Genomic DNA, 20,883 nt, shown 5'->3' on the forward strand with positions numbered 1-20,883 from the left:
TCCTGCATAACAGTGCTCCAAAATGCTGTCAGTATTTAGCACAGGTGGAAAAAAACATGCTCATTCAGCTTGTCTTATCAGGCCTGCACATCTTGGAATTATATGTCTCATGATACTGCTCTTAATGGACACCCAGAATGTCAGCTATCCAAAAGTGCCTCCACAGCCATTCTAGAAAAGTTCTACTGTTGCAATAGCTTCTGCCTTGGAAAAGAAAAATATGGAAATGGTTATTAACTTAGTAATATTTCATCCAACTCTTTGGGATGAAAAAGAAAGATAATTTCTCTTAAATTTTAATGACTTACCATAAAGACCTATCATTTTGGGTACATACCCTATGCTTACCAGATGGACATATCCATAAACAGCAATCTTTTCAGCTTTTTGTCTTAATTTTGCTAGGCTTAGCTCTTTCAGCCTCTTCTCATAAGACAGACTCATCATTACCTTTAAGTCTCTTTTAGCATTCTTCTGCACCTGCTTTCCTTTGTTCTCAAATTCACTGCTTGAAGGAGCTGAATATGGCATTTCTGATCAGCTTTCTGCTTTTCTATGCATCTTTACATCCTAAGACCACATTTGCTTTCTCACCAACAGACCTGGAAACCACAGAAGTTCTAGAGACCACTTAACTCCTCTTTCATTTCTCTGGCTCTCACCATTGTGCTTTAAGTCACCTACATGGGAGAAATATTGGCACATCAGCTACTCAGGACTGGAGCCTTGTTTGATTCAGGACATACGTGCTTAATTTTGTATATATGGTATATAAGCTACAGTTGGCTTTGTAAGATCTTGGCCTGTCTCCTTGGTCTCTAAATAAATGACAGTTTTTATAAATAAACCAGTTTCTAACCAGATGAGACTGTTATCCTCACAACTTTTACCAATCAACACAGCAATGTGAACGATAGCACAGGTTCTTTGCTTTAAAAAAAAACAAACAACTGTGGCATAAGAATAAATAAATATAATTCCATGTCAGAACCACATACATATTTTAATGTAGTAATGTGAAATACTTCATAAGGCATTTCTGAATAATCCCAAGCCATTTGGGCCTATGATAGGCCAGTGAGTGTTGTGCAGCTGGTGGCTCAACGTTCTCTCAGTGTAAACAGATGATCAATCATCCTCTCTTATTATTGTTTCAAAGAATAGTTTGAGACTCAATTCACAGTGAGTGTTCGTACTGCCTGTTCTTTTTGCTCTCCTATCAATACAAGTTTTAATATTTAAAATAAAATGCATTGTTTTTCACCTGGCTGCTAGAGCCTACTTGTTTGGCTCTCTGCTCATGTCTGGGGTTGTGGGACAGCACAGACGTAGGTCCACAAAAGAGAAAGAAATAATGTACAGGCAGGAAGCAAAGGGCTCATCAACCTATTTAGCAAAGACACAAATAAAAAGACTGAACTGGTAGAAAATACATTCCCATGCATTCTGCTGTAGAACTGCATGAAGATATGTTTGAATTTCACCGCCTTCCTATCCTGCTCACTCAAAGGAAGCTCATGGAAAGCTAAGTAACTCAAGAGCCTATTTGTAAGCCTGATACAGGGCAAAAGCATAAAGCAGCGTGTCTGCATTGCTCATGCATCAGGACATACAATTCATCTGCAAAATGTAAGGTGAAGGCTGCTTACGCTGCTGTGAATTGGCCTAGACGTGTTTCTGGCAGGACCAGGAGGATTTTCTGCTGTAGAAAACCTGCTTTAGCAGGAGGCTGGACCAAGTGATCTCCAGAGGTCCCTTCCAACTCCTACTGTCCTGTGATTCTGTGACTCCAGATCTCTTTAGAGACAGAGGTCGGTCACAGGCTGCTCACTGCCTCCCACAGTGCCAGCCAGGCAGGTGGATGTGTGCCCTGCTGCCGGTCAGTGCCCATCCTTGACACACAGCGCAGAGGGCCTCTGGGTCCTTCCCCACTATGGAGGGAAGCACGGAATGGTGTGGTCACTCAGGGAGGATCACCGGGGCAAAGAGTTGTCTGCTTTCCACAGTTTCTGCTTTTGGAGGAGCACTGCCAGCTGCAGTCTTCTTGCCAGGTGCTTTCCCTCGAGTGCAGAGAAGCCTTCTCCCATTCCCCAGGGCCGCTCGTCCACTCTCCATCAGGCGTGCAACCTGGCCTCAAGGGAAGCGAGGGTGCCGAGAATGCCGGGGAGTTCCGCGTGCAGCGAGGCCCCGAAGCCCGGCCGGCTCCCGCGGCTGCAGCGCCGCCTCCAGCAGCAGCCAGCGGGCGGCGCTCGCCCTGGCCGCGGCCGCCTGCGCCCTCCGCTCCCCCATGGGAGCGGCGCGAGGAGAAACTCCCTCTTCCCCACCCTCCGCTCTCCTCGTGAGCCGCGACACAGAAGCGGCGGGAGCCCGGGCTGATGGCGACCCTCCGGCCACGCAGCCCCAGTGTCTTGAGTTAGCCGGGGAGGGGGCCGGACAGGCGGGGAGCGAGGGGGCGGAGGAGGAGAAGGAGGAGGAGGAGGAGGAGGAGGAGGGTTGATCGCGGCTGAACGCCGCTCCTGCGAGATGCTGCAAGCCCAGCTCCCCGCCGGAGGGGGGTAGCAGCCTCTGCCGCCGCCGGCTGCTGCCTGTGCGAGGACTGTTGCCGCTGCTGGACGCAACCTTCTCCCGACATGGAGCTGCCGCCGCCGCTGCTAGAGTGAGCGAGTGAGCAAGTGAGAGACGGGCGGAGCAGCCGGCCGCATGGATGGATGTGTTTAGCTTTGTGAAGCTTGGGAAGCTCTCCGGGTAGGTGTCCGTACCGGGGGGCGGGAGGGCAAAGGGCTGCCGGTGAGGGGTGCCCAACTTCCCCGGCAGAGGGGCGAGGGGGCAGCTCGGGCGGGGCGCCTGCCGGGACCGCTCCGCGCGGGACGGGTCATCGCCCTCCGCGGGCAGGAGGGAGAGAGCGGTGCCCGCCCGGGAGCGCCGCCGTGAAAGGGCGGCCAGAACTGTTGGGAACGCGGAAAGCGGCGGTGGGAGCCGGCGGCGGGGGTAGGGGGGCGAGCCCGGGGGAAAGGGGCAGCGCCTGGCCAAGGGGTGGGCAGGGAGGGACGGGGCGCGCCGTGCCATTCTGTGCTGTGCCCTCCCGGCTCGCCTGGCCACAACTCTGCGCTGAGCGCGGCTCCGGGCGCGCCGGCTCCTCCACAGCGATATTTTTAGAGAAGCGGTGAAATCATCGGCAGATGATGAGCGCTGCCTCTTCTCGCACGGTGTATGCTGGGGCGCGAGTAAACCCCTGCGCGCAGGGCATGTGCTTCCCGCTGCTGCTTGGTGAGGGCATACGTGTGCTCTCGAATGGATCTTCATTGAGCGGCCTCGGAGTTGCGATCTGTGTCTGTACTGTTGCGCTGGCAGCGAGTTGCCAGGCCCCAGGCTGCGCAGAGGGGTAAAGGAGCACAGCCCCATTAGCCCGTTCCTCTGTACTGGAGGTTGCCCTCCTCAGTAACAGGAGAAACCATGCTTCGCCTGGGAGACGCGGTATAAAAGTGCTCGAGCTGCGGGATTTTTGCAAGGTTTTGGTGTGGATAATCTTCCTAAAGGATTTAGCTTTGATCGCGGTAACCAGGAGTGCTCTGAATTCTTATGATTTTGTGTTGGTACACCATAGTTACCACAGCCCTTGCTGTTTGTGAGGCGCAGAATGAAAGCGGGTGTTATGCAAAAGGAAGGGCCTTGCTGAGGAAAGGCAAGGCTGCCGCTTGCTCTGGTGCCGCTCAGGTGGGAGAGTGTCACAGTGATGGATGGTCCTTAAAGACAAATACTGCGTGGCTGGAAGTCACTGAATGCCACAGGTACAAAGAGAGCTGTTATTCCCCAATTCCCTCCACTGCACCTCGCTGTGATTACAGCTCTGCACTTGGCCCTGCTGGGGCAGAGCAGCTGTTCTCATTCAAGCACATCATCGTCTCACCCTGCTCCGAGCGATCTGACATGAGGTGGAGGCTGGAACACTGGCATCCTGCATGGCGTTCTCTGTTCGTTCTCCCAGACCGCCAGAGCTGTAACTACAGTGCAAACTTGAAGGAAAAATTATGTGAGAACAGACAAGGAGCAGGGCATGTAGCGTGGTATTTATTTCTAGGTAATTGAATTGCTCGATCTCTTGTATTTGTTGGTAAGTGGTATTTTAGAGAAGCTTGAGGATCTTCATGTCTCAGAGTTGTCATGCTTGAGTTAAGTCAGAGGGAAAGGAAGGGATATGCTGCTTGGAGATGTTACTGAGCCAGGTACCTGGCAGTTTTTGTACACATGGTAGGATTTGATCTTTGTTGGTGTACAAAGGCTGTAGCTTTCTGCATGCTTGAAAGCGCAAACACTGCCAACAGAGGTTTGTGTTTAAGTAATTATGGGAAGATCACGGCATTTCTCCAGAAGGACCTGAAAGTTCTTCTGAAATGAAACCGTGGGTTTCAAAGCTTGTGTCCAGCTTTGTTGGAATCGAGCATAGGAAGCACTCGGGATTAAGTTTGCTTGTAGATCAGAGTAAATCATTTCTGTACCAAGCTACTCTTTTCATTTCTAATTTTCTGGTTGTTAAACAACCTAATAGTTTACACAGGACTTTATTTTACTTGCAGTTTCCTAGGTAACAGCTAGTTATCTGTTCCAGTTTCACAAGAGCTTTGTGGAGCAAGTGAACTTCAATGTAAACCCTGTTTGTAATCCCTTGGTGTGTCCATGTTGAAAGCTCTCCCTCAGCTGTTGGAAGAAAGGCCTTTCTGGAAGAAAGCTCTCATACAACAAACAGTATTTTACTGAGATCTTTAGACAGAGTACCTACAGAAAGTTGTTTCAGACCTGGTTTGTACTGAATGTTTTCAAGACTTACAGTCTTCTTTCTGTTCTGCTGTGCATTCAGATGTTCTCATTTGAGGTTGCAAGTCAATTCTTAGTGTTGAGACCAGTGGCCTTGATTCTGCAGGCAGTGGCACGGGCAAGCCTGTTATGCATGGCTACTGCAAGGGGATAATTCTTAATGCTGTAGTGTAATTGTATTACACGGTGAGAATTTTAATTTTTCCTTGATCACTTTGTGCATTAGAGCTCTTATCTAGAATAATTCTGAGACGGAGCAGGAACTCTTAAATAGTGCCTGCCAGATAGAAAATTTGACATTGCATTAGTTTGTTGTGTTTTAATTATCTGTGCAGTTTTCTGCCTGCTACCTGTGGTCTTTTAGAGACTCTCACTTCTGCAGCTCCTTCAGCACTCATCCACAGTTGCTGTGGGGGGATGTGTGCATAATTTTGAAAATGGAGGTGGGCAGAAATGTAAGGGAGCCAAACTGGTTTTGTGATGGACGTAATCTTCAGTGGGCAGTAGGTTATATGTGTATGCTTCTAGAAGGTCGGGGGTTTCCCTTGTTATTTCCTTGCCTTTATGGATCCGTCACGTTGTATAACATGCATCTAATAAAGATGTTCATGGTGAGGTTTCTACTGATTTGTAAAAATTGAAGATGTCCATCATGGCATTGAAAACAAAAGTATTGTTTAGAAATACTTATTGCACTTTTGTTGGCATTTCTTCTCTCCCTTCCCCTTTTCAGAAATTCATAGACTCATAGAATGGCTTAGGTTGGAAGAGATCTTAAAGGTCATTGAGCTCCAAGCATCCTGCTGTAGACAGGAAGCTTGGTTTTGAAAATTCTTGCGTAGAATTCTCCACTGGTCTAGTGAATATTTGGTAATAATTGTTTTGGTATAAATTTTTTGGGGCCATTTTGTGGAAAAAGTTGTAACAACCTGCTCTTCTAATGAATATCCACATATAGAAAATGATTGCCTGGTCTTAATGGATCACGTGCAGCTGTACAAGGCAGATGAATATTTTTGTAGTGTGGGCTGCATAAATATGTCTGGTGCAGTAGCATCTGTAATTCAGAAAGGAGGATTAGTAGGATAGATAAAGTGCACACAAAAATTGCTGGATTAGGTTGGATCAGGAGTCTGCCTTGCCCAGTGTTCTCTCTTAATTGCTTTTAGCAGTTGCTTGGGGGGAAGCAGTAAAAAGAGTATAAATATGGAGTGATGATTTTTTTTTTTTTTTTTTTTTTTAATTTTATTTTTTTTAGTGCAGGTCTGAGGATTGAAGGAATGCTGCAGCCCTGCCCAATGTGAATGGGAACGTTTTCAGACCTAGTTAAACCTGGCAAAGGGCACAGTGTCAAGCATCAAGTCTATATGGGACAGATGAACCGTGAAACAATAGGTTGGAACAGTGAAAAGGCACTGGCAAAAGTTTAAAGCCTGTATTCGTGGAACATATATTTGGTTAGAAAATCAGCAGTAGCTCTTCTGGTGATTCACAGAGATTCAGTTTCAGAACTTTCACAGCGAGACATAAAACGTGTATGCATCTATCTGGATACCACCATCATGAGTGGAGATGGTGACCCCCCATACTGGGGACGTCCTTAACAGTAATGCCAATCTGTGATGTGTGATAGGTAAATTTAGTATAACTGGATCTCAAGTTTTGCATTACTGGCATTATTGTTGGGTTGCTTCAATTTATTCCATAAAAACTGGCTGTGAGCAGCCATATTCCTACCGTGCTCCACGGGATCAGCTTAACAACAGAGCAACCCTAAACTCCTGCGAGGGCTTTTCAGTGAGCACCCAAATACCACTTCTTTCCTGCGAGGTGGAAGTCGGAATCCCTCACAAGGGTGTTTTTCATTGAGGTGGGTAAATATTATTTTCATTTTTTTTGCTCATGTCTTTGTGTAGCTAGCCATTCCTAACCAGGTAGACTGAGAAGGCAGCAAGTCAAACACTTGTGCTTTTGGGTCTTCACTGCTTATGAAAGTGAAACAAGTCTATACAAATTCCAAGTCTCAGTCTTACAGTTTTTATCTAGTTTTGTAGCCTCTGCAGTCCTGCTCTCACCTCCTGTTCTCAACAGGCCTCCTGTCTTTAGCTGTTTTATCAAGCTGGGGTGAAAGGTCTGCTCCTAAAAGTCCACGAAGCCAGAAGGTGTGTTTGTAGGCTGTGGGTGTGAGGCCCAGCTTTTATGGGGAACAAGATTGCTTAGCTCTGTGGTCTAGTTGTTTGTATGTGGCCAAGAACAGATATGTTTTCCAGGTTTTAGATTCCCAGATTAGTCTATAATATTAGAAGATTTCAGGGTGTCTGTCTTCAGTTTGTCAGTATATTGTCTTTCTTTGCTTCCTTATTTAGTGCTAGTTTGCTGTGGTGTTTATAAAATCACCTTAAGGGTGACACACTTAAAAGTATACATAAGTTACTGAAGTGATATTGTGTACTATTATTGGAATGCTTTTATCAATGCTCTTTGGAATGGCAGTATCATAGCTTGCAAGTTACTTTCAGTATTTACAAAAGAATGTGTCAGTAAGAAAGCCTGTGATTATCTTTTTTTATGTTCAAAGAAGGTAATTTAATCCTAAAAAGGATTTTATTATATTGGATGATAATTCAAATAACCATGAATTCATTTCACCTTTCTTTCCATGCTTCATTTAGTGAAACATTTGTCTATTTATATTAATATAAAAGCTTTGCCTTATATTTTATTATTCATCCATTTTGTTAGCTGACACATAATAAAGATATGTGCTTTGGTGTCTATGGTGTTAGTAATATTCTGTGGTATAACAGCTTCAGCAGTTTAGAGATTTATTAAAAACACTCCTTATGTTATGGACTGCTGTAAACTTGTCAAGTTGCCAGTGAATGATGATGCAACTCTTCTAAATATGTAAGTTCTCTAAATACTGTTTGCTTAGATACAGTGCTTAAAGGATGTGACATGAAGCAACCTTATTTCTTGAAGTATTTGAGAAAGAAAAAATTGGAAACCCAAAGTCCACAGGTAGTATTTTCATTCCTCTTCTTTTCCTAATAATTATTGAAGAGGATGGAATGAAAACTTGGAAGTGCTCTGATTTAAGAACAGTCATAGCATTTGTAGTATAGTTTTTGAGATTTTTGTTCCTGTGGTGTCAAGCCCTTAGTGACAAGGTTGAAACAGGAATGTGGGGATAGTTTCTTTCATAATCATAACCAGTTCTAATGTTTTGGTATGTGTGCTAAGCCAATCTGATCACCGATGTTCTCATTTGGTTTAAAAAGTACGGAATCGCAGAGTGGTTTGAATTGGATGACCTTTAAGGTGCCTTCCATTTCCAACCCTCCTGCCCAGGGCTGCTCCCCACCAGCTCACGCTGCCCAAGGCCCCGTTCAACTTGCTTTTGAATGCCTTCAGGAATGGGGCACCCGCAGCTTCTCTGGGCAGCTGTGCCAGCACCTCACCTCCATTATTGTGGAATACTTTTTTCTTATATCCAGTCTAAATGCCCCCTCTTTTACTTTGTTTCCCTTTGTTCTGTCATCACAGTCCCTGCTGAAAAGTCTGTCCCCTTCTTTCTGGTAGCCTGTCTTTAGATACTCGAAGACTACTCAGATCTCCCCAGAGCCTTTTCTTCCCCAGACTCAACAGCCCCAACCCTCTCAGCCTGTCCTTGCAGGTGAAGCGTTCCATCCCTTGGATCATTTTTGTGGCCCTCCTCTGGATGGCTCCAACAGCTCCATGTCTTTCCTGTACTGAGGACTACACATCTGGACACGGTAGTCCAGGAGAGGCCTCACCAGCACACAGTATGGAGGGGCAGGATCACCTCCTTCACCCTGCTGGCTTTGCTTCTTTTGATGCAGCCCAGAATATGGTTGGCTTTCTGGACTGTGAGGGCACGCTACTTGCTCATGTCCAGATTCTCATCCACCAGTATCCCCAGGTTTTTTTGGCAGGGCTGCACTCAGTCCCTTTGTCCTTCAACTTGTCCTGGTAATAGGGGCTGCTGTGACCCAGGTGCAAGACCTTGCACTTGGCTTTGTTGAATCTCATGAAATCCTCCCTGATTTTTAGAAACCTCCTTATTTTGTTGTCAATCTGCAAGATTTATGTGGGAAATTCCAGCTAAATTGAAGGAAGAAATGTAAAATGAGGGTATCTTTCCATATTTTATAACGTTCTAGGTCATTATGGAAATCCAGCAAGCTGTTTGTAGAAAATACAAACTGCTACCTGAAATAACAAGAGGATAATATATGTTCTCAGCTCTGCTGGCAATATGGCAGAGAAGGGGTCTTTTGCTATTCTTGACAGCATTTTCATGTTATGTCAGTGTATCGCAGCTGGGTAGCTGACTGATGGGACGAAGTAAAATCATGCCGGAGCTAACAACCTCTTAAAAAACAAACCATTGTCTGGGAAGGATGCAAAAAATTGAATATGAGGAAGGGAAGAGTGATTTTGGTTCCCAGTGTCAAGATGCTCAAGCATCTCTCTTAAAAGAAATGAGACCATCCAGATGTAGATGAAATTACTCATTTTCAAAACTTCAGGTGCTTACAAGATATCAGAGTTTAAAATATTAGAGAGACATACCTTGAATAAGAGGGGGCTTCTGATAATATGAAACTCTACTTAAAGCTGCGTTTTATAATCATGACTAATCATAATTAAAGTTTTCTGACGATCCTTGGAGATGTTTTTGAACTCAAAAGATTGTGCAGGTTTTGAAGGTACGTTATATGGAGACTTCAAAAGGAATCTGTGAGACTCTGTTTCTGATAATTATCCCATTGACTTGAAATGATGCAAATAACAGTACCAACAGTATAAATTTTAATAATTAATTGCATGCTCAAATCTTAGTGAATTAAGCAATGCCTAAAATTTGTTTGTGTATGAAAATACATTGGAACTGGAAAAGTAAAGTACTCCAGGACCTAAAACTGCCTCCTACCTGAATCAGGATCTAGCTTGTTAGAAATCTCTACCAGTATTCCTTTAGTGTCAACTATATAAAAATAACATTTCATAACATAACATTTCATAATTGTTGAATAACAATTCAACAAAGAATTTCGGGGAAAAAAAGTTCTAAATGAGAGAGAGCGTTCTGAAGGCGTGGTGGAGGGTGATGCAAAGGTCTGTCCTATTAAATAATCTTTTGCTGGTGATTTGGAATAGGAGAGAGATGTGATTAAAAGCTGATGAGTATCTTCTTAGAAAAGTCCTTTGTGAGATTTATTGCTTGGACAAAAATAACTTCCCTTGATGATAAGGAAAATGGTTGCTGATTGACTTGGCTGTTTTTACAACTGTTTTAAGACATTGTCTTTATATTAAGTTCTTGATTTTCTTCTTCAATTTTATTATTAAGATCAGGGGCTACAGCACAAGATTTCATTTTAATTATTGTGAAGTTAGTGTGGGGAATTGCCAGGTTTTTTTTTTTTTTTTTTTTTTTTTTAGTTTAGGGAGTTTCAAAGATGATATCTTTCAGGACTTTGGTAATCATTGGTAAAAAGGAGATTTATATAGAGGAGAAAAGAAATGGTGAAGAGAGAGGAGATATTTGTATGCCAAAGTTTTGAGAGTGAATCCTTTTCTGATCTTCTCATTCTCAGTAGCTTTTTAGGTTCTGATTGAACATTTTGAAACTTTAAAGGAAAAAACCTTGGGTGACTGGAATTAGGACCTTTTTAAAAAAAGATATCAATAAATACAGTACGTATGTATGTATTTGTTGATGGAAACTGCTTGGTGATCTTCATTAACAGCCAGAAGAAGCCAAGGAAGTTTCTCCAGTGTTCTTCAGAATTTGGTTTTGTGTATGTACTTGTTGTATTGGTGGGTTTTTGGTCTTTAGGGGGGATGGAGGGGTGGACTGGATTTTGCCATTTTACTGTTTGTTTTTTAATCTTGAATTTGTGATTCAGTTGCTCTAGATTTGGCAATACTTGTATTTTAGGGAGCAAACTGCCCACCGTACTGTGGCTGTAAATGTTCCTTGAAGCACTAGTGGTTGCACCAACAATCAAGAATTAGGCATGTGTTACATGAGGTGTGTTATTTCACTTGAACTCCTTGTTTGACTGAAGTACAGCAGGAGAGAACTGAGGAGAAATCTGGAAGTGGTCTGTATGTACAAAATTGCTAGTGCCAGAATGTGCCATAGCCACCTGAAAGCCTGAACAATGGCGATGACTGAGACCTACTATAAATTACACTATTACAAGCTTGGCTTTCTTGAAGCATCCATATTACAACATGGATGACAAGAGAAAGGAGGTGGCAGTTGCAGCGAAGCCCAAATGGTGCTGAAGTTCAGATTTGTCTTTATTTCTTGCCTTTATTAGCCCAAGAAGTTACTATCTTTGATGCCTCATCTGCTTTAGCAAGATGGGGCTGTTTGCTCAGCAGCTCAGTGTGTAGCAGGTTGCTGCAGCTTTAGCTGTTCCAACTTTGGAAGAGATGAGTGTCACTAGTTCGGAGCGTGCAATGTGACTAATCAAGTCCAAGTGCAGTTCATGTATTCAGGCAGAAGTGATCAACATTCACGCAGAAATGTTTTGACTGAGGTTAAGTTATTGAGCAAAGTCATGCTTCAAAAGTATTTGCATTTATTTTTTTTTTTATGGACTGAGAACCTCAGATGATCTTAACTCAAACATTCGTTTTTATCTCTGAATATGTACATGTTTTGTTTTTTTTTTACCTAGGAGAAAGAAGCAGACAGATTTCTCATTAAGTTGGCTACCTGCCTAGGTTTTCTGTTTGCATTCTGCGCTGTATGCTGCCTGCAGTGTTTACAAGGGGTGCATTTTCTTTTGCCAGGGCAGAGTCAAGAGGGATGGAGAAGAACTGCACATGGGGAATGTTCTGTACTTCATGACTCCACTCTGAGGGCAGGGTGAATAGGGGCTGGAGTGTGTAATAGGGGAGGAGTGCCAGAGGACAGAAGACGGAAGAAACTGAAGAAAGAAAGTTAATGATTGCTGCATTGAAAGAGGGCTTATTTGTTGTGAGTGTATTGAAGTAATTGTTCCAGGCTGGCTGATCTTTATACGAAGATGAACTTGCATTGTTGTCTACGTAGGAGTTTATTTGCTCCATAATGCTGCCTGAATTAATTGGTGTGTTGTAATCTGTGTGACTGCTCTGGGGGAAGAAAAGGAAGATTTTGCTTCAGCATTACAGCAGAAAACCTTTTTTTTTCCTTTCCTTTGATTCATCACTTCTTAGATCTAGTGTTATCTGGGGGATATAAGTGACTCGAAAGGTGAAATAAGGAGGTTCCTGTTTTCCTGTGCTCTGGCTACATTCAGGCACTGATGATAAAGGTATTCTTTCTCAGGATGAGCCTCAGCCCCCTTGCTGTAGGATTGCTGCAGATTGACTATTTTTTTTCCCCCAACTGCAGATAACTTCACTGCAAAATTTATAGTAATTGGAGAATGTGCTTTACTGTGGCTTAAAAAAAAAACAAACAACCAAAAACATGCACAAAAGAAGACAATCAATCCAAAGCCCTGAAAACCAGAAAGCATATGGAGGAGCTGTGAATGTGGGGAAGAGTTAGGAGTAGGTTCAGGCACTTTCAAGTGCTGCAGGAGTGCACTTCCTTCGTGTGGTTAACCTGGCCTAACAACCAATGCAGGGAGGCCTTACGAGACTGTGAGGCCTGATCTCTTCTGTCTCACGCGGTTTTCCCTTCTCTCGTCTTATTCCCTGTAACCTTTAGATGAATCTTACACCATGGTGAGCTACTTGAGGGAGTAAAGCCAGCAGAACACTGGTTTTGGTGTGTTTCTTTTCCTGCTGGTGTTTAAACTGGACTGGAGGAAGTGATTGGAGGATGTGGCATCAGGGAGCATGGTGGCAGGAGGGGAAACAAAGCAGGGCTCCTCTGGTGAGCTCTGCTATGTTATCAGTTGGTTATGTGAGAGCTTTGGTACGGTGGTAGGGGCTGCTGCAGGAGGTTATGGAGAAAAAGACTCCCATTCTAGTTGCCTGTGGGGAGGCTGGGTGAGAACCTCTCACCTGAGAGGCTTTGGGGAGAGGCCGGCAACCTGGAGGAGATGGGTGGGATGGGAAGAGGCTGCTTCAGCCCCTGTGAAGTTCAGCAGATCCTTCCTGGTTCCTTTGGCTTTCCTCTTTCCCTCTCCTGCCTTTGGAGACTGTGAGGCTGCCTCTGAGTAATGTGGTTTTTCCTGGACACCTTCAAAACCAAGTACTCTCAAGATGCTAAATGTGGCTTTTAAGCACCTTGCACATCCCAATGTACCTAGGAAGGATTCCGGGCTTCCTTAGCGCTGCGAACTGTTTTAATAAGCAGGAGGGCAAAGCAGTTGTCTGAGGTGTTAATTCGTGTATTATAGGAGATGAACTGTCCAGGACAAATTACAGACATGTTGTTTAGTTCAATAATTTATTTATTTTTCACTAACAAGCATGTATTTGTTCATATCAGTAAGCTTATGGTTATATGCTTTTCATATAAAAAAGTGTACAAGTTTTCCTTGTTTTGGAAGCTGTCTGAGCTGTCTGATTTTCAAATGCTCTGTTTCTGAACTGAGAAAGGACATTACTTAGATAAAATACTGTGCTGTGTCTCTGATGCTTTTGAAACCACAAGAAACTAGTGGGAGAGTATTAGTGGCCTGTTCTTCAAACGCTCTTTATTTTTAAACTGGAAATCAGAGTTTTACAGAATGTATTAATTAGCCTGAATGTTTAACTCAACTTCAAACACTGTGTTTATTTCTTTTTTAATGCAAAGAGAAGTATACTTCAAGGAGTTTATATGCTGCAAATTTTCGGTTCCTGCCATTCCTTCTGTCATTCCTTATACATATATGGCGCTTCATCAGCTCTTATCTATTGCTGAGATGCTTTGTGATATTTATTTACCAATTTGTATTTACAGCACTGAAAATATGAGTGAGAGAAGGTGGTGATATCAGTGTATCCAGATTACTAACATTACTTCGTAAGTAATTCTTAAAATATGAGCAGTAGAACAAGTACTTCCAATATCTTTCTTTTATGTTCATTCTCTGTTGCTAGATGCCAAGTATATTGCTTTTTTTTTTAAAACCAGAAATGAACTTTTTTTTTCCAAAGCAAAATAATAAATTGTTTATTTTTTTCCTCTTGATGCTCTTAGCAGGCATTAAGGTATAGTGTCAGGTTTTGTTGAAATGGGAACTTGTGCAAAGGCAGTGGAAATGATAATCTGAAAAACTGGCAGATTCTGTGTCCCTGCAAGTTGTTTCCATGCTTGCCCTAATTGGGATAAAGGCATCTGTTGTGTCTGGGTATTCTTAATACCTGTAGTGATAGTTGTTAAATGTGTTTAGGGGCAGTCTGCTTTGTAAAGCCTATGAGAGGAACTCATTTTCTAGAAGTTAGTGCAAGGTTCATCCTTTATCCCAACAAAAGTACTCTGTGTTGATGGCAGAATGCACTGCTGTTGATCTGCTTTTGGTTTTGTTGTCTAGAGTACAGCTTGACCTCACACTGTTCTGTGGCCTCGAAGCAAAGAGACAAGTGCATGCTTGTGGAATTACTTTCATTTATGTTCATTAGCCTTTACTGTTGGAGTTAATACTGTTTTCTTATGTTATGTTCTGCTTCTCAAAAAGAGAAATTGTGTTCTCACATTAAATGTTTAAAATGTTTATTTCACAGGACAAGATAAAGCAGCAGTAGTTTAATTTTTCAAATGGTTCATAGTTTGGTGCTGCAATGAACAGCATTCTAATTAGAAGGCACAACACCTATCTCACAGTGCATTAGCTCAAAATGGCTGAAATTGATTTCAGCTGCTTAAAATATGACAAGATCAACATGTGTTTACCAAGCTGCAGTGATAGCAGCTGACATTTATTCTCTCCAGTGTTTAAAATATTCTTTCTCCAGCTCTAAATGTGGTGGAAAGCAGGGAACAGTTTGTCTCTGATTCTCTCTGGTATAGTTTGCTGCTTTGTATCCTCCTCCCCAGTTGGTTTTCCATTGAAGCATCTTTCTTGTGCTAGATCCCTCTTTTCATTATGAATACTCGATGCCAACTTGCAGGTTGTTGGAGGAGGAAACTTCACTTGTTTTCATTTGATCTCTGCATAAGTTTGGTAAATAAGGACAGCATTGGCTGCTTTATATTTCAAATACAGTCATTTTGTTGTCTCTTCACTTCTACGTTTTTGACTCTGTGCAGTGTGATACCAACTCTTATCATTAAGTTGTTAATTTTTTTTTTTCTTTTTGCTAAACTGTATGAACATTGCATATGCTAAATAACCCTGTGTACAGTGTTTCTTCACTCACTAAGAAAATAACAGTGCAACTTCAATCCCAGCCAAAACCTTTTCAGTAAGACCTGTTGGATTCATCTGGTAGGACCTGCATGTCTCAGGTATCGGTTATTTTTGCATAGTTAACCACACGTGGCCCCAGGTACCTAGAGTGGTGGAATCAAGGAAGCTCCTGGGGCACAGAGCTGCAGTAGCTCCTGTAAGTATGTTTAGCGCCTCAGGTTGACTGAGGGGAGGAAATGTGCTACATAGTTTTGGGTCAGCTTCCCGTGCTGATGGAGCACTTCTAAATGCGACAGTTCTCAGGCTTGGCAAATTCTTCATCTGGCATGTAAAATTTGCATTACATTTGCAAATGACATGATTTGCTCTCCAGGATGGCAAGCTTAGTTTAACTACTGATTTGGATAATTTGCTGAATAATGAGTATTAATTATGACAAAGTAGTTGAGTGTAAGGGTGTAGGAGTCTGTAAATGTGCTGATGCACATACACATGCCCATACTTATTGTATATCTCCTACAAAATATATAGCAAAGACTCTTCGAAATGTAGCAGTCATTTGAGAGGCAGTGTCCACATCTTTCTGTTCATGTGTTAGACTTTCGTAACTCATGTCTGTTGTTTTGAAGTCTGTAGTTTCAGAATAGAAAAAAGGGTACTACTTTATCTCTATGGTAAGGTTTAATATGTGGTGACTTGTTTTGCATTTTTTGATGTTTATCAACACGTACAGAAAATACAAATGCTCTAACAGTGATAGTGGCCAAATGAATGGAAATCTTATTTATGCAGTTATCAGGCACTGACCTTTTCTCAGCTTGCTTTTGAGATTGGATCACAGAATTCTGATGTAAACTATATAAGGGAGTGGTTCTTCCAAAGGAAGCCACTAGTTAAATCATAGAATCAAAGAATCACAAGGTTGGAAAGGACCTACAAGATCATCTAGTCCGACCTTCCTCCCATTACCACTGCTACCACAAGCCTTTACACCGTATCTCGCAGCTCCTCATCCAGATGCCTTTTGAACACTGCCAGTGACGGTGACTCCACCACCTCCCTTGGCAGGCCATTCCAGTGCCTGACCACTCTGTGAGAAATAGTTCTTCCTTATGTCTAATCTAAACCTCCTGTTGTACAACGTGTGGCCATTTCCTCAGGTCCTGTTTGTTGCCTGTGAGAAGAGGCCAAACCCCTCCTTATCACAACCTCCCTTCAGGAAGTTGTAGAGTGCAGTGACGTCTCTTCTGAGCCTCCTCTTCTCCACGCTAACTAATCCCAGCTCCCTCAGCCACTCCTCATAAGATTTGTGCTCCAGACCCCTCACCAGTTTTGTTGCCCTTCTCTGGACGTGCTCCAGGGCCTCAATGTCTTTCTTGTAGTGAGGGGCCCAAAATTGAACACAATACTCGAGGTGTGATCTCACCAGTGCTGAGTACATTGGGATGATCACCTCCCTGCTCCTGCTGGCCACACTATTTCTAATGGAGGCCAGGATGGCATTGGCCCTCTTGGCCGCCTGGGCACACTGTCGGCTCATGTTCAGCCAAGCATCAGCTAGCACTCCCAGATCCCTTTCCTCTTCGCAATCATCCAGCCACTTGTCCCCAAGCCTATAATGCTGCATGGGGTTGTTGTGGCCAAAGTGCAGGACCTGGCACTTGGCTTTGTTGAACCCATCCCATTCACTTCAGCCCAGTGATCCAGCTTATCTAGATCCCTCTGAAGGGCCTCCCTACCCTCAGCATATCGACACCACCTCCCAGTTTGGTGTCATCTGCAAACTTACTGAGGGTTCTGAGTACCTTGCTGTGTGTTTCTTTTGATGGCCTGCTTACTGGAGCAAAATTAACTGAAGACAATTTGTTTTATTTTCCTTTTAGATCTTTTCGTTGGTTTGTCATGATTATCTGTAAACTAACAGATGTTGACTTCTGAACAGTAATGCCAAATCATGAGCAGTTTTGGAAATGAATGCCACCTTTGGTGTTACATTACTGCAATTAGGTATTGGATGTTATTTAAGGATGTTCTCCAGGAAACATTATTCCCATTTGGAATTGTTTTAAAATATGGCTTTCTGGTTTATTTATATTTAAAAATACTTATTCACACTAAAATTAAAAAACAAAGAAAAAAACAAAAAAACCACAACTTTTTTACTCTTAGTTTTAAAACCTGTCTGCTGTCCTGTGTCCCTATAGTGATTCTGATTGATTGCAGAGGCACTTGGTTGTGACAGAAGAGTGGATCACCTGCAGTCTGCTCAGCTTGCTTCTAGATTTAGCCAGAAGTCTGCTCCTTAGGATGGGAGCAGCACCAACATCGTCAACTGCCTCTTAATTTTTTTTCCCCAGTTTCATCTTAAGCAGGTAAAGATGGCTGCAGGAATGCTTATGCTGAGAACGTTTAGTGTGACGTTTCTACTAATAATTTGGAAGGAATGCTTCAAACTGTTTGTGTGTGTTGTCAGTTTACAGCTTCTTAACCATTTGCAGAAAAAACTTGTGTTTTTTTCTGAATGTGGAGAAAACCTGGCAGCATTCAATTCAGTGTTCCCTTTGACCAGTGTGGACTTACCAGTATTTTTTAGGAATTATTTTGTGTTCTTCTGTGTAATAAAAAATTAACATCCATGAAGATGTCCATTCATACTTGGAATGTTATGCTTCATTTCGGGTACTTTTTTTTTTTTTTTTTTTTTAAAGAATCAGAGAATAAAAACTACAGGAGAGGAAAAGCTTCCATATTGTGATGAATTCCAAAATTTGGGAACTGGTTAAAAGAAGGGGACTTTCTTGAAGATGTACATGTAGCAGAAGTACTAAGTCATGGCCTGAAGCAGTGATTGAGCACCTGGTGGGAAGGCAGGGCCAACCCAGGGGAGCTCAGGTGCATGCAGTGTACCTGAGTGACTGGAGAGATTGGAGCCAGGATCCACCCCTTCCCAGACCTCGTTTAAGGGTTGGCAGTGAAGGCAATAGTATCTTGCTGGAGATCCCTGCGTACCTGAGGTCTTCTGAAGATTCCTTCCTTCCTTCCTTCCTTTCTTTTTGTGCATAACTGGTGCTCTCTTGCTGCAGCCTAGTACCTTGCTTCTCTGCTATCGTTGCTGTGCTTTCCATTGTGTTACAGCATTAGAGTGCAAAACTAAATTTTGGAGTAAGGTAAAATGGAAGTTCCCTTCCCCCCCTACTCCCTCCAAAAAAAAAAAAAAAAAAAAAAAAAAAAAAAAAAAAAAAAAAAGATTTTTTTTTTACGACAGTACATCCAGTGAAAATGAACTTTTATTCAGTATTTATATTCTTTGTAAGTCTTTAGTACCATCGAGAGCCAGATTTTCTGGATTTTTAGAGTCTGATATACAATATAGTGTATTAGATTAGTTCAACTTCTAGTTGATTAAATTAGGCAAAAAAATGTTGAAAGATCAGTCTACTACAAATCTCAGCCGTGACTGACCATAGTATGAACATGTAGATGAGGAAGATCTTTTAAAACTATTTGCTGTGTTAGTGATTACTGTAGTTGGGCCCATAATATATTACTGCAAAGAAAATACAAACCTTACAGTATTCGTAAGCATAGTTGGGAAAAGTCTTCTCATCCATTTTTTACATACTGTAGGGCATAATACTTAATTGAAACTGTAATGGAGCAAGGTTTACAGTCTCTAGCAATCTATATGTGTGTATATATATATATATTGGTGATAAGGAAAATAGAATTTATCACATTTTTTATAATTTCAGAATAATACAGTTGAAGTATTGAGAATCTGAAAGATCTGCTGTTGCTGATGGTAAATGACATTATGACTTGTGTTTAGATTTCTCTGGGATTTTTTTAAATTTTGTAGTTTAAATATTTGTTCATCTGTAAGAGCTGCAGAAAAATGCAGAACACATGGAGGCAGAGAGATAAGCCACCCACCGAGGGCTGTCCCTACATTTGCTATGTGGTATGTCAAAGTGAGCTAGTGCTAGGTGGTTTCACGTATGTTAACTTGCCATGTATGTGAGCTTGTAAGCACCGTTTCTGTACTTGTGTGTCTATAAGCCATATAGAATCACTTACATTTGAACAAATGTCTTTAGAAAGTAGAATAGCTGAGTAACTCAGATTCTAAAATGTTAGTGACCTCGTAAGCTTCACAAGTGTCAAGTAACTTTGTTCTCACAGAAAATATCTTTAAATAATTCCTGATGTTATTAAATGTTCCAGACAAATTCATGTTGGCTGACGCAGAATACCAGATGTCTCTGATGAGCAGATCTGGGAAACAGTTTGGCTTTAGCTACTAGAAAGCATCATTAGGAACAATAGTGTTTGAGAATTTTTGTCCTTCTTTGGATTTGTGTGTTTCATATCCCCTTTGGATGTGTGAACCAGCAGCTGTTCCTGAGTACCAGGCATTGGGATGTTCCAGGGAGAAAGAGTGAGTGCAAATACAGGAATGAAAAATGGAGCTGTAAAGAATGTAATGGCCGACTGTTAAGCAGTCCTAATTGGTAGGGTTGCCTGCCTTGGGAAAGTGAGCCTTCTGTTTCCACTCTCTTTTCCTGAGTAGCTGTGGTTTTTATTCTCTCACAATTGTGCAGGCAGTTTGGGGATTGGAGACTGTGTTAGGGCTCCCTACTGCCAGTGCTCCCACTAACTGGTGGCTTTTTGCAGTTTCCCTTCACCACTGCCGTTAATAAACAAATTGTGCTCTTGGCAGAGGTGCCTAAATGCTGTTTCGCTCTCTCTACCTTATCCTTTGTCTCTGGTCTACTTCCAGTTTGTAGCATGTGTCTCGTGCATTTCAAAGAAAAGCATAGGTTATTTTACTCGCGCTCTTTTCCTGCTCAGAGATAACATTTTCTAAAACGCTTTTATTAGAGGACAGTCACAAATTTCTGTTTTATTTTAAAACAAGGCCAGATAAAATCTTCCAAATCCAGCAAGATTCCAAAGAACATAGCTGTCAAAATATTGTTTTGACAGCTTCTACCAAAATGATGCAAGAAGGCTACAGTACTGGCAACTATGGTTTTCTCAAAATAGAGCTTCAGTGCAATATAGCATTGCACTGGAAGAGTGCTACTGTGCAGTTGGCTTTTTACCCCCTTCCTTTTCCTCTTGTTTTTTGATGCCAATGTCAATACTAGTGAAAACATCAACAACAACCACAAAAACGCAACACCTCCAATAACTTACTGATTTAATTATGAAAATATATTAAGAAAATGATTAAAATGGTGTAAGCTTGAAAATGAATGTCTCTTATGCCAGAAAGACATCCAGATACAAACTTTTAATGATACTGCCTTTTTTCCTGATGCAGTGTTGCTTTTTCTGTTATATGTGCCAACTTAGCAGAGCTAAAAGTAACAGTGGGACAGAGTAAAAAATAAACTGGAAACTATTTCTGTGCTGTCCTTGGAAGTTGAGTATGTAGTCTTTTGTGTTGAACAGTGGAATAAGATAAATCACTTTCATGGTTACTGATCTGTATTTTCTGTGGTGTGCTCTTAATACAGTGAGATGTAACTTGTAGATTGGAAGAACTTTCCTTATGGCTTTGCTTTGATTTTTGGGGGAAATGCTGTTTTGGTAGTTTCCACATCATTGTGATGTTGTTGTGGTGTGCTATATGCCTGCTAAGCCAGAAGAGGGAGCACAAATTAAGACCTTACTGGCAAAGTATTGTGTTTATGTCCAGAAGGCTAATCAGGAACCATGGAAGTATTGAGGTCAAACATGTTAAGTCAGA

The 20,883-nt window shown here is 42.2% G+C and overlaps 1 protein-coding gene across 2 annotated transcripts in view; it reads left to right on the forward strand.

The window, feature by feature from the left end:
• The window catches only part of FRMPD4 (FERM and PDZ domain containing 4), a gene marked incomplete at both ends in the record, with an annotated part of 397,855 nt that overhangs the window by 98,007 nt on the left and 278,965 nt on the right, over positions 1-20,883 (forward strand). The window contains one exon of one of the 2 annotated variants that reach the window (XM_079546967.1): positions 2,705-2,745. The exons of the other annotated variant lie outside the window; for it this stretch is intronic. Within the exon in view, the coding sequence (XP_079403093.1) occupies positions 2,705-2,745 (41 nt within the window). Of the gene's footprint in view, positions 1-2,704; positions 2,746-20,883 lie in introns of those variants that run through there. 2 annotated transcript variants of the gene reach the window in all.

This window comes from Tetrao urogallus (genome assembly GCF_951394365.1).
Source record: "Tetrao urogallus genome assembly, chromosome: 1".
NCBI lineage: Eukaryota > Metazoa > Chordata > Aves > Galliformes > Phasianidae > Tetrao > Tetrao urogallus.